We start from the raw sequence: 12353 nt of genomic DNA, 5'->3' as shown, positions 1-12353 counted from the left end.
CTGATTTGTACTTTTTGAGGTATATTAAGTCCTTGATATATCTACATGTCAAGAATTGGTTACAGAATACTTTGCAGTTATAGGGCTTATTGATGATTTGTGGTGTGTTATAAAGAAACAGAATTACAAGTATAGCTATACTAAACACTGTTCAAAACAAATATTTGAAGACAGCTTAAACATTTGAAAGTCCTAAACTTCAGTGGTTTTCCATTATAAAACTTGGAAGGAAGATCATAGAGCCCTCATGAGATTTAATCAAGAATTTATGTGATGGTACATGTTTGAGAACATACCAGAAAAATCAAGACTACATTCTTTGTAATTAATTTATTTTTGGACTCTGAGACTTCAGGCAAGATGACTTTCCAGCACATTTGCTCTAGGCAGTCTAGATAAGTGTGTGATTCAATCTGAATTGTTCATCTAGATTATCAAGATTCAAAAATGGCAGTGCAAAATATACATCTTTATTGAATGTCTGATGCTTTAATTTTGATCTTAGCCTCCACAGCATAGCAAATATAAAACATACATGTGTCGAGATATGAAGCAGAGAGGAGGATGCCCTCGTGGGGCCAGCTGTACATTTGCACACTCACAGGAGGAACTGGAAAAGTAAGTGTAAAAAGTCATTCAATTCAACCTTCCAATAACTTGTAGAATAAGGTGGAATTACTCAGTAGAATAATTTGCTGCCATTGAGAAAGTAGAAAAACAGTACTTGCATTCTCCCTAATGTTTGGAATGTAGTACAGACTTTAAAAAAAAAAAACAACTGAAGCAGTTTCTTCAGCTTTCATTACATTGTGCCTAAAAATAGGAAACTATGGTTAGCTAAATCTAGCAGTGAGTCACTGTCACTACCAAACAAATTAAAATTCTAAGAATTTTTATCAGTTTTAACTGATTGATTTTAACTAATTGAACAGTGCATTTCCAGTGGGATATATTGTCTTTTGCGGTAGTCAACAAATTATTTTATTGCCAGGTTCAATTTCATAGATTTTTTTTTGTCTTCAGATTTCAAGGATCAGATAATTCCTGTGTTGTTACATTTTCTAACACATAGTGGAAAGAAAGGAATACTTCTTAATTTTTCTATAAAGCCAGTAATAAGTTTGACAAAGACAGCACAGTTAAACTACAAATTTATCTCACGTAGTAATATTTTTAAAATCCCAAATATTAAACTTAGAATTCAATAATACATTAAAATAGACACCATGATTAAGTGCAAAGGTAGCACAATATTAGTTACTGTAGGTTAGAGAAGAAATACCGTGTGATCATATCCAGAGATGCCAAAAGGCATTTGAATAAAATCCAGTGTCCATGACAGATCAAAATCCCTTAATAGAACAAAAATGTCAGACACTTTCTCAACATGATAATCATACCTTCAAAGCCAGTATGATAGTATGATTAATCAATAAAATGTTTCATCTAGTCTCATTAAAGTCAAGAGGAAGGCAACATTTTCTACTCAGACTATTAGTGAATATTCTGGAAATAGTAGCAAATGTATATAAACGAGAGTAAAATAGCTATAAATATAGATATTACATGAAACAGCTCAAGAAAAGTACTGGAAGCTAAAGAAACAAGAATATAACAAGGTGGCAAATCAAAAAAGTTAGTTTAAAGGAATGAACTGCTCTTATATAAACTATAAAAAGAAACAACCAGTTAAAAAGAAAAGTGAAATTAAGGATTCCTTTTGTATTAACAACAACAAAAAGATAAATGCCAAATAATAAACTAATAAGAAATATTCAGGACATAAATGATTTGAACTAGTAAACTGACTAGGAATGGAAGAGAAAAATTGAATAAATGAAGAATACTATGTTGTTGGGTAAGACGGGGCATCATAAAGATTATATTTAGTCTCAAACAATAAATTCAGTGAAATCCCAGGTGGAATATTCACATGATGGTTGTTAGTTGGGACCTAACAAAGTCATTCCCTTGGAAGAATATGTGCCAATAGCCAGGAAAATTCTGAAAAAAGAAGTGTTCAGCAGGGACTAGGCTAATAACTATTAACTGTATTATGAGTTAAAATGGAAAGACTGTATTAGCATAGGAATAGATAGATTAATGAAATATAATAGAAAATCTAGAAAGAGTTCCAGATACATGTAGGAACTTAGATGTGCTAAAAGTTGGCATTTCACATCACTAATAAAAATGATGGTGGAATAACTGCTATCCATTTGAAAAATAATTAGAGCTAGATTCTTTACACCAAAATGAATTATAAAATATCAGATTTAAATATCTAAGCAGGAAACCATAGAATACTTAGATTTTTTTTATTGTTGTTACATAATCTTACAGTAGGAAAGGAGTTTTGAAGAATAACCCAGCATCCATAAAGGAAAGATTGATAAATTTGATTACATAAAAATTAAAAATTAAGATATGGCCTAACCACCACAATTGAAAAAAAAAAAAGATTAGTGGGGAAATGACCTACCAGAGGGCTGCTATCCTGACCATAAAATGAGCTACAGCTCTGTCAGAGAAGAACCGGTAGATACATGGATCACGAACATAAATGGGCAATTTGTAGAATACTAACTGCTAGTAAACATGTGAAACTATGTTCAGCTTCACTAATTGCTACAGAATGCAAATTAAAAAAACCTTGATATCTTTGAACTATCAGTTAACAAAGACTGATACCACCCAGTGTTTGATGAGATATTGAAAAAAGACATTTATTATCAGGAGTGATAATAGTTTGGGAGCATTAAAACAATTTCTAATGTACATACATTAGACTTAGAAATTCGACTTAGTCTAAGGGTGCAAACACATGTACATAATTATCCATTACTACATTTTTTAATAGCAAAAACTTAGGAATAACTTAAAATGTACTGATATAAAGGAATATCCAAGATTATGAGGTGGAGGAAGGGAATTACTAAGCAGTTATATATGACCCTATTTCTGTAAATAATAATCTTACATACATATGAATATTAAGGCAGTTTATAGAGGGAAAATCTGTATGATTATTTTCCAAACTGTTAACAGTGGTTACCCCTGACAGGTAGGTTCCCTCCTCCTCGCCCCCCACCCTCAAATTTGTCAGATATGGGAAACATTTGGAAAAATAGCATTTATCTTTTGAGGGTTTGTGTTTGAAATTATTTTTTTAAATGCACTAGATAGTTGTAAATAGATTTGCTTTCATTGGTGAACAAGGATACTAGAGTCTGATGGTTTAATTTTTTTTCCTGTGGTTAGATTTAGAATCTACGTGCCTTTTATACCAGAGCATCTGTTTAAATTTAGGCATCATTCTATATTGTTTCCATTATCTCAATTTTCAAATAATTTCAGCTTTATGTAGGCACATGTAGCATCAGTATTTCTGAATTATATCTGATACAAATTGCAGTTTTTGATTATTTAAAAACTTTAATGGAATAAATAGTAAATTTTTTCTCAGTGCACACTGGTTTGTTTTATTCTTAATTTATAGTATAGGCACACTGTATCCCAAGGCATTTGAGGGGAAGCTAAAGTAAAATGTTTCAGAAACTATCCTCTGAAAGTTTTAGAAATAGGAATTTCTAAATTTCGTCCAATAAGTTTTAGAAATAGGAATTTTAATAAAAGTAAGTTACGCTTATTATTAATACAAGTATTAATTGGCACAATTTGTAATGTTACAAATACTCATTACAAGGAATTTTATACTTAATCATGTGTGCCTTGCTTGAGATTTTATAGAACATATGTGTACACATACGTTTTCAAGATGACAGCTAAAATCAAGGTTTGAAGAGAATTTCTAGAAGATAATGTGCTTGGAATCTTTAACTGTTGTATCTTTCTTTTAAATACATTTTAGTTCTTGCTTTTGCTTTTATAATTTTGGTTTTTGGTGTATGCCTCTGCCTTTTCTATAGATTTCGTAAAATGAACAAACGCCTGGTCCCTAGGAGACCCCTGAGTGCCTCTTTGGGTCAGCTTAATGAAGTGGGCCTGCCTTCAGCAGCCGTCCTTCCAGATGAAGGTGCAGTGGATCTGCCCAGCAGAAAACCCCCTGCTATGCCAAATGGAATTGTGTCAGCAGGGAGTACGGTAACTCAGCTGATTCCCCGAGGGACAGACCCCAGCTACGACTCCAGCCTGAAGCCAGGAAAGATAGATCATCTGAGCAGTAGTGCCCCTGGATCTCCTCCGGACCTGTATGTCATTTTTCCTAACTCTGATTTTAAAGTTTCTTTGTAAACATGACGAATAATCTCTATGTTTTCTTTCAACTCATTTTTTGGCCATTATTTTGTTGTTTTATTTCTATTTCTTGTATTAGTGATTTTTAAGAAACAATTAGCATAGGTGAAATAAAATTAAAGTTTGCAAAATTTGTAGAAGCAATGACTATTGGAAGAAATCAGTTTACCAAACTGTGGCAATTTTTCTTTGTATGTTTAAGTTTGTATACATTAGAAGTATTTTTGAGGCCTTAAACATGACTTGCAGAATTTTGTTCCTATAGGTTAGAATCTGTCCCCAAGAGTATTTCTGCCTTACCTGTGAATCCGCACCCTGTACCTCCAAGGGGGCCAGCAGACCTGCCTCCTATGCCTGTCACCAAACCACTTCAGATGGTCCCACGGGGTTCTCAGTTATACCCGGCACAGCAGGCGGATGTGTACTATCAGGACCCTCGAGGAGCGGCTCCTCCCTTTGAACCAGCACCTTATCAGCAGGGTAACGGTCTTTCATTTGTTTTGCTCACTTCTCACTTTTCTTAATGAGAACCATTCGAAGTAAGAGGAATCATATTTGCAGTGGCCTCTTTAAGATAAATAGATGTATTTTTTTTAATACTTCAGGAAAAAACGGATTTTATAACCAACGAGTATGAAATGAAGTAGCAAAGCTGTAAAAGAAAATTGCCCTAACTACCAAACGCACTTATATATTAAATATGTTCATATATTTCTGGAAATAACAAGTCACCCCAGTAGGCAGTGGAAATTTGCTGACAAAGGACTGTATATTTTCCTGAACAAAATTTTCTTCAAATATAAAAAAGGAATTTAATATTACAGTGGGTATAAATTAAATGTGCACATACATTTTTCTTCCTTTCAATTATCCCCTACTATTATCTGGGCCCTGTAATACATATGAAAAAATGCAGCACATAATATACACTTTTAGAGAGTTTCTGGCGTAGAATCAATGTTAGTACAGAATAGAAAACTAACATATATGCACAGGCAGACCTTGGAGGCAGTGCAGGTTTGGTTTCAGACCACCGCAGTACAGCGAGTATCGCAATAAAGTGAGTCACATGACTTTTTTGGTTTCCCACTGTATATATGTTTACACTGTGCTGTAGTCTTTTAATGTATGTAGTAGCATTATGTCTAAAAAATATTGTATATACCTTAATTTAAAAATACTTTATTGGTAAAAATGCTATCATCTGGGCATGTTGGATAAATGACACTAATAGACTTGCTCAGTGGAAGGTTGCCACAAACCTTCAATTTGTAAAAAATGCAGTTATATGTGAAACTCAGTAAAGCAAAATGCAATAAAACGAGGTATGCCTGTTTGTGTATGTATGTTCATTTTAGTTGCGGTTAATATTAGTGTGATAGAAATTAACTGCAAGACTCAAGGGAAATCATTAAGAACTTGAGGAATTAAAAAGACTTTATGGACAAGTGCTTTAAATAGAAGTTTTGGGCACAGAAAGAAAAATTTACTAGTGGATTGCAGAGGAAAGTCTCGAGTCAAGGAGTGGTAAACTGTTACTCATTCAGGTGTGAGTGTTGAGGTTGGATTAGTGTGGTGGGAAGCAAGAAGAGACTTTTAGAAAACATACAAGTTGGAAAAATCAGCCAGTTTACTAATGACAATAGTAGGTATGGAGGGTGAAGGAGAGGAGGTGACTGAGGGTTCACATACACAGTTCATAGAAAAAAAATAAACATCAGATTTTTAAACTGGAGTGTTGGATCGCTCTGTCAGAAACAGTATAGTGCTATTATTTTTTAAACTGGGAAAGATTAAAGCTGTTCTCCATTTCCTTTTCCCAAGGCTGTCTTAATTTTGAACCAGAAATGTCTTCTCTGATTTCAAAATAATGGTTTTAAATTGGCACAGCATTATTAATACATGTCGAACTAAGATAAAAGTTGGTTTGGATCTTCCTTTTGATCATCCATTGCAGGAAAAACCCCACTACTTTTGTTGAAGTGACCTTAAATATAGTGTATCAGTCAGGGTTCAGTATTAAGCAGAAAGAGGTTTGATGCAAGAGGCTTAGGTGCCTACAAAATCAGTGGAAGGTACTGGAAATGCAGGCTTAAGCTAGGTCTCCAGGAACAAGTTCCAGAACTTGCTGCAGATAGAACCTGTTACAATGAAGCAGTAGAAATTGGAAACTTCTGTCCTAACTGCTCGCTTCAGAATCGCATCACTTGAGACAGAAGTCTGGAAATTGGGAAGCTACTGTGGTAACTGTTGTCTCAAGAACTCTAGAGCTATGCAGTAGCTATTGGATCTGCACCAGCAGAATGGATCTTTGTGCCACATCTCTCCATTTAACTCAATTTCACATTTAAAACTCATGTGAGTGATTCGTGGAATCTATGAGTTTCAGGGAAAGAAGTTTTTTGCTTTCTAATGTTTGCATTGCATTAAGGCACACCAGAAAATGTTCAAACAAGTGAGAGAGCCAGTCTATTATTGTAGATTATAGATTAGTTTTTTCATTGAGTTTTAAGGATAATTTTTACATTCTTTTTCATAAAGCTAACTTGACTACATAAGCAGAGGGAAAACATCTAAAGAAATGAGTGGATTGTTAATTATTTAGTGTTAAAATAGTTTTAAAGGAAAGGTTTCATATAGAAAAACCAATTGGCTCATTGTGCTTTTGGGTCCTCTTTTGCATCGTATAGGTATGTACTATACTCCACCGCCACAATGTGTGTCTCGCTTTGTCCGACCTCCACCATCTGCTCCTGAACCAGGGCCTCCCTACTTGGATCATTACCCACCCTACCTCCAAGATCGTGTAGTTAACTCGCAATATGGCACACAGCCACAACAGTACCCACCTATGTACCCACCACACTATGATGGCCGTCGAGTATACCCTGCTCAGTCATATCCAAGAGAGGAGATTTTCCGGGAGAGCCCTATACCCATTGAGATTCCACCTGCGGCAGTACCATCCTATGTACCAGAATCCAGAGAAAGATACCAGCAGATGGAGGGGTACTACCCAGTGGCACCTCATCCCACTCAGATCAGACCTCCGTACATCAGAGTATGCTGTATATTTTTTCTTTTTTTCTTTTCTTCTTAGTACATAAGTTTAATTTGATTGTTGCTTGCAGTGATTTTTTGTTTTAGTAAGAAAGCTTCCCCTTTTTCTTGTCTTTTCATAATTTGGGTAGGTAATATTTTATTTGTTGGATTTTTTGTTAAACTATTAAAAGGGAAAAAATTCCCACCCCACTCTAATAACCCTTCTTTTGTTTCTGGACATTAGATGGTTTTAACATTTCTAGACCTACTTGGAAATTATGGTCTCTGGCCAAGAAAACAAAACTTAAATTTGGAAATCCTGAGTTTTGGGGAGTTTTGTTTGTTTTGTTTTGCTTTGTTTTATTAAGTCTTAGTATTTCCGAATGTTAAGATGAGTAAACAGGCTGCTTATTTAAAATATGTGCTAAATAAATGAACATGCTCTGAAATTTGTTTTCATTTTTTACTAACCTTTGCATTTTCAGGAGCCTCCTTATAGCCGACTTCCTCCTCCTCCCCAGCCCCATCCTAGTCTAGATGAGCTACATCGAAGACGAAAGGAAATAATGGCCCAACTAGAGGAAAGGAAAGTTATCTCTCCACCTCCTTTTGCACCTTCACCGACATTGCCTCCTACCTTCCATCAAGAGGAAGTAAGACATTATTTTTAGTCTCAGTTTATCAATTTTTCCTTTATCAGTGGTTTATTGTATCCTGTTTATCTTCTCCTATTATAAAGATTATAAAGATATTTTCCTGTGCTTTTTTCTAAAAGGTTGATTATTGGATGGCTGGTTAGCTCAGTTGGATAGAGCATGGTGTGGGTAGCACCAAGGTTGCTGGTTCAATCCCTGCATGGGTCACTGTGAGCTGTGCCCTCTTTAAAAAAAAAAGGCAGTAAAATCTTGATTATTTCATTTAGATCTACTGCCCATCTAGCATTGATTTTTGTATTATAGTCTAGGGGTCATGATCCATTTTTTATCCCCAAGACTATCTCATTGACTCTGCACCATTTAATGAAAAGACCATCCTTTCCCTAGTGCCCTGCAGTCACCTTTATCATAGTCAGGTCACCTTTGTCGTGGTCAGGTGACTATATATGTTTCTGGACTCTGTTCTGTTTCATTGATCTGTTTCTCTGTCCTTATACATACCAACACCACATTGGCTTTAGTGTACTTTTATAAAAGTCTTAATATGTGGTGATGTATGTTTTTCAGTTTTGTTGTTCTTCTTTGCTATTCTTGGTCCTTGGAATTTGCAGACACATTTTAGAATCAGCATTTTGTAGTCCACAAAAATATCTGCTGCATTTTTTATTAACCATTACATGGAATTTCTGGATCTATGCTGTCCAGTATGATAACCACTAGCCACATGTGGCTAATGAGTGGTTAAAATATGGCAAGTCCAAATTCAGATGTGCTATAAGCATAAAGTACACACTGGGTCTCGTTAGTGCCCCCAATAGTAAAATGTTGCATCAATATATTTCTGTTAATTACATGTTAAAATGGTAATATTTTGGATGTATTAGATTTAAAAATATGTATTGTTAGAATTAATTTCATCTGTTTCTTTTTCTAATTTTTTCTTTTCCTTTTTTTCCATCTGTAGTTTTTGGATGAAGACTTGAAGGGACCTGGGAAATACAAAGGAAATGATTATAGCCAGTATTCTCCCTGGTCATGTGACACCATCGGCTCCTACATTGGAACCAAAGATGCAAAACCCAAAGATGTTGTGGCACCAGGAGGTGTGGAGATGATGGTATGTGTGATGACTAAGCTATAAGTAGCACTGGTCAAGGTTAACCCCACAAACTACCCTCCATTATAGTGGAGGCACAAATCTTTGAGCTTTGCTCAAGAGTTTCAGGCTATATTCTATACTATGCAATTGAATTATATTTAAAGTATATGGCTCTTTGTTCCTTTCAGGATAAATAAAAATCCTCTCATACTTACTCGAGTCAAAGAAGGACATTTATATTTCTGCACAGCCAGCAGTTAACTCAGCAGCTGTTTAGAACCAGAATTATTTTGCATAATTAATCAAGCTCTTGGATTTTTTGTGCAAGTAATTGATAACCTTTGACAGCTCTGAAGTTTAAATAGCACAGGTGAACCTAGTAAACAACAATGGTACTTGAGTCAGAATTGTATTAGGTTGGTGCAAAAGTAATTGCAGTGTAAAAGGTTAAAAATAATTACAAAAATCACAATTACTTTTGCTCCGACCTAACAGCTACTTAACCTCAAGTAAGCTGTGGTATACTGAAATGTTATGCTTATGCGATTTTGTTTTTTAACAAAAAATAATGAAACACCAGTTTATCGAATACCCAAGCTTACAGTATATCACTATTTTATCTTAATTGCTTCTTTATTTTTTGAGGAAATAAACCTTTACAAAAGTAGCACAATCTTCCTGTGTATACTTCCCTAATCTCATTTTTGTTTCCTTCCCTCCTTCCCTGGAGGTAACCTGTATCCTGAATTGAGAGTTTATCATTTCATGGATAATTTTATACTTCCTAAACAGTTTTGTTTTGCATGTTTATAGACCTTATATGTTATATACTTCAACATGCATTTTCACTCAGCATTGTTTTTGAGATGTATCCAAATTTGAACCTATAGTTCAAGGTCATTAATTTTAACTACTTTTATCATATACTATTGTATAATAACTGATATTATCCAATGTATATAAATTATTTTTTATTTATTTTCCTGTTACTGGGCATTTAGGCTATTTTTGATCTTTTACTATCATGCTCATTGCTACAGTGAACACGTTGTGTGTGTCTCCTTGTGGACATGCATGAAAGTTATGCTTACATGTCGTATTGCTGGGTCAAAGGTATGCCTTGACTATTATTCTTAAAGCATTTGCCCTTATTAGCTATAAAGTTCCCCGGGTTATGATGTTGGTTTTCATGGATGAATACTTGTCCATTTGGTTAAGAGAAAACTAATTCTTGGTAATAGAAAAGGAAGACTTGGATGCTAATACCACTATCCGTAAGTGAAGTGGTATCTATGGCATAAATATGATTAGATGCCAGCCTTCCCCCCCACCTCCCCAAAAAAGAGGGGGGAGGGCGAGAGGAAGGGATATAGAAGAGGAAGAAGCACGATGAACCTTTTGTTTTTCTGTGCTGTGATTAGAGGCACATTGTTTTTTAAGGCCATAGAGAATAGCCCGCCTAAGAACAGGAATGAGCTGAGAAGGTGGAGGTGAACAGGAGCCCTTGCTTTGTACCTGGTTTTCAGAAACGGTGCTTATATGAAAGTAACATATACCAGCAAAAGAAAACTCATTGCCTTAAATCAGTAAAGAATAAAAATGTTGGCCAACTTAGTCTAGTGTAATTGGAAATCTGCTAAGCTGGTGAAAGAAGTCTAGCCCGATGTTTCTAAAACATTAATGTCCATATAAATTACCTAGGGATCCATTAAAATGCACGTCCTAATTCAGTCAGAATTTTCTGTTGGGAGCTCATTTCTATTGAGTTCCCAAGTGATGCTGGTGCTGCTGGTCTTCAGACTATATGCTTTGAATAGCAAGGGTGTAGCAATTAGATTTCTGTTTCTATTTATCTTGGTACCTACCGTGTTTCCCCAAAAATAAGACCTAGCTGGACCATCAGCTCTAATGCATCTTTTGGAGCAAAAATTAATATAAGACCCGGTATTATATTATATTGTATTGTATTATATAAGACCGGGTTGTATATGATATTAAAATAAGACCTGGTCTTATATTACATTAAAATAAGACCGGGTCTTATATTAATTTTTGCTCCAAAAGACACATTAGAGCTGATGGTCCTGCTAGGTCTTATTTTCGGGAAAACATGGTATTAGGTTGGTGCAAAAGTAATTGCGGTTTTTGCAATTATTTTTAACCTTTTAGACTGCAGTTACTTTTGCACCAACCTAATTATTTCTTTCTGACTGTAATCCCTTTAAAAACTCTGTATTGGCCTTATATTTTTAAACAGTATTTTGCTAACGATTGAGTTTTGAAATTAACTGAATGAGTCATGATGGGCCTTTTTTTTAACACGTTGCTTACGGATCACGAGAATCTTCGCGAGGGATTTAAACCCTGCCGTACGCAACGTGTTAAAAAGAAATGAATTCAAATACCATACAATATAAATACAAGAGTACATTACCTATAGTAAGGGAAAACATTTGTCATGAAAATATATTTGAATGTATATAGGTACTGGGTCATGAAGTAAAATAGATTTCTTATTGGGGACTGGTCAGAGGTTTAAAAAACAATGTCTTACTTGACAACCAAAGGCAATAAATGATTTTGGTCTTACCAGTAAGCATTATACTCTTTTTAACTTTATTACAGAGCTAGAGGAAATTATGTTAGAGATCTAATTGTGGGGTGGATTTCTCATTTTACTTATTATCAGAATGTAGAGAGTAAAGGAATGAGAGACCAGCGATTGGATCATCAGAGAAGAGCAACAGAAACCAGTGATGATGACCTCATCCCTTTTGGAGACCGACCAACAGTATCTCGGTTTGGCGCCATCTCTCGAACTTCCAAAACAATATATCCGAGTGCTGGCCCAATGCAGGCTATGGCACCTCAGGGAGCTCCCACAAAACCTATTAACATCTCAGGTAAGATTCTCAGAGGTAAGAGCATTAGAGGGTTCACATGCATGCCCCTTGGCACCATCCCTATTACCCACTCACAGCCAGTGCTTTCCATAATCTTCCAAAACAGTAAGCTTCAAAACTTTTCCTTGGAATTATCCCAATAGAAAGATAATTATAACCCAGGGGTACAAATGAAAATTAAATATCTGTACATGAAGAGTGCCTATTTTTCAGTAGCTCCCTTTTATTAAAATAATACATTCTTATTTTTTAAAAATTCAAACCAAAGAAAAAATTACAAAGACTGTTTCATTGGGGAAAAACAAACCCCAGTACCCTATTACCATTTTGGTAGATATCTTTCCAGGTAGCTGTGTACACAATATGCCGATGCCTTTTTGATTATAGCTCTCTGAA

At 35.1% G+C, this 12353-nt stretch overlaps 1 protein-coding gene across 3 annotated transcripts in view; it reads left to right on the top strand.

Moving 5' to 3' along the window:
• Nucleotides 1–12353, top strand: part of RC3H1 (ring finger and CCCH-type domains 1) — a 61520-nt gene that overhangs the window by 37463 nt on the left and 11704 nt on the right. For all 3 annotated transcript variants that reach the window (XM_019725730.2, XM_019725570.2, XM_019725644.2), the window contains exons 9-15: nucleotides 506–618; nucleotides 3930–4211; nucleotides 4523–4737; nucleotides 6948–7318; nucleotides 7785–7952; nucleotides 8920–9072; nucleotides 11744–11957. In XM_019725730.2, coding sequence (XP_019581289.2) covers nucleotides 506–618; nucleotides 3930–4211; nucleotides 4523–4737; nucleotides 6948–7318; nucleotides 7785–7952; nucleotides 8920–9072; nucleotides 11744–11957 — 1516 coding nt within the window. The remainder of the gene's footprint in view (nucleotides 1–505; nucleotides 619–3929; nucleotides 4212–4522; nucleotides 4738–6947; nucleotides 7319–7784; nucleotides 7953–8919; nucleotides 9073–11743; nucleotides 11958–12353) is intronic.

The sequence above is a fragment of the Rhinolophus sinicus genome, linkage group LG17, assembly GCF_036562045.2.
Source record: "Rhinolophus sinicus isolate RSC01 linkage group LG17, ASM3656204v1, whole genome shotgun sequence".
NCBI classification, from domain to species: Eukaryota; Metazoa; Chordata; class Mammalia; order Chiroptera; family Rhinolophidae; genus Rhinolophus; species Rhinolophus sinicus.
Note: the sequence above shows the minus strand (reverse complement) of the source record. Positions and strands in the feature narration are given on the sequence as shown.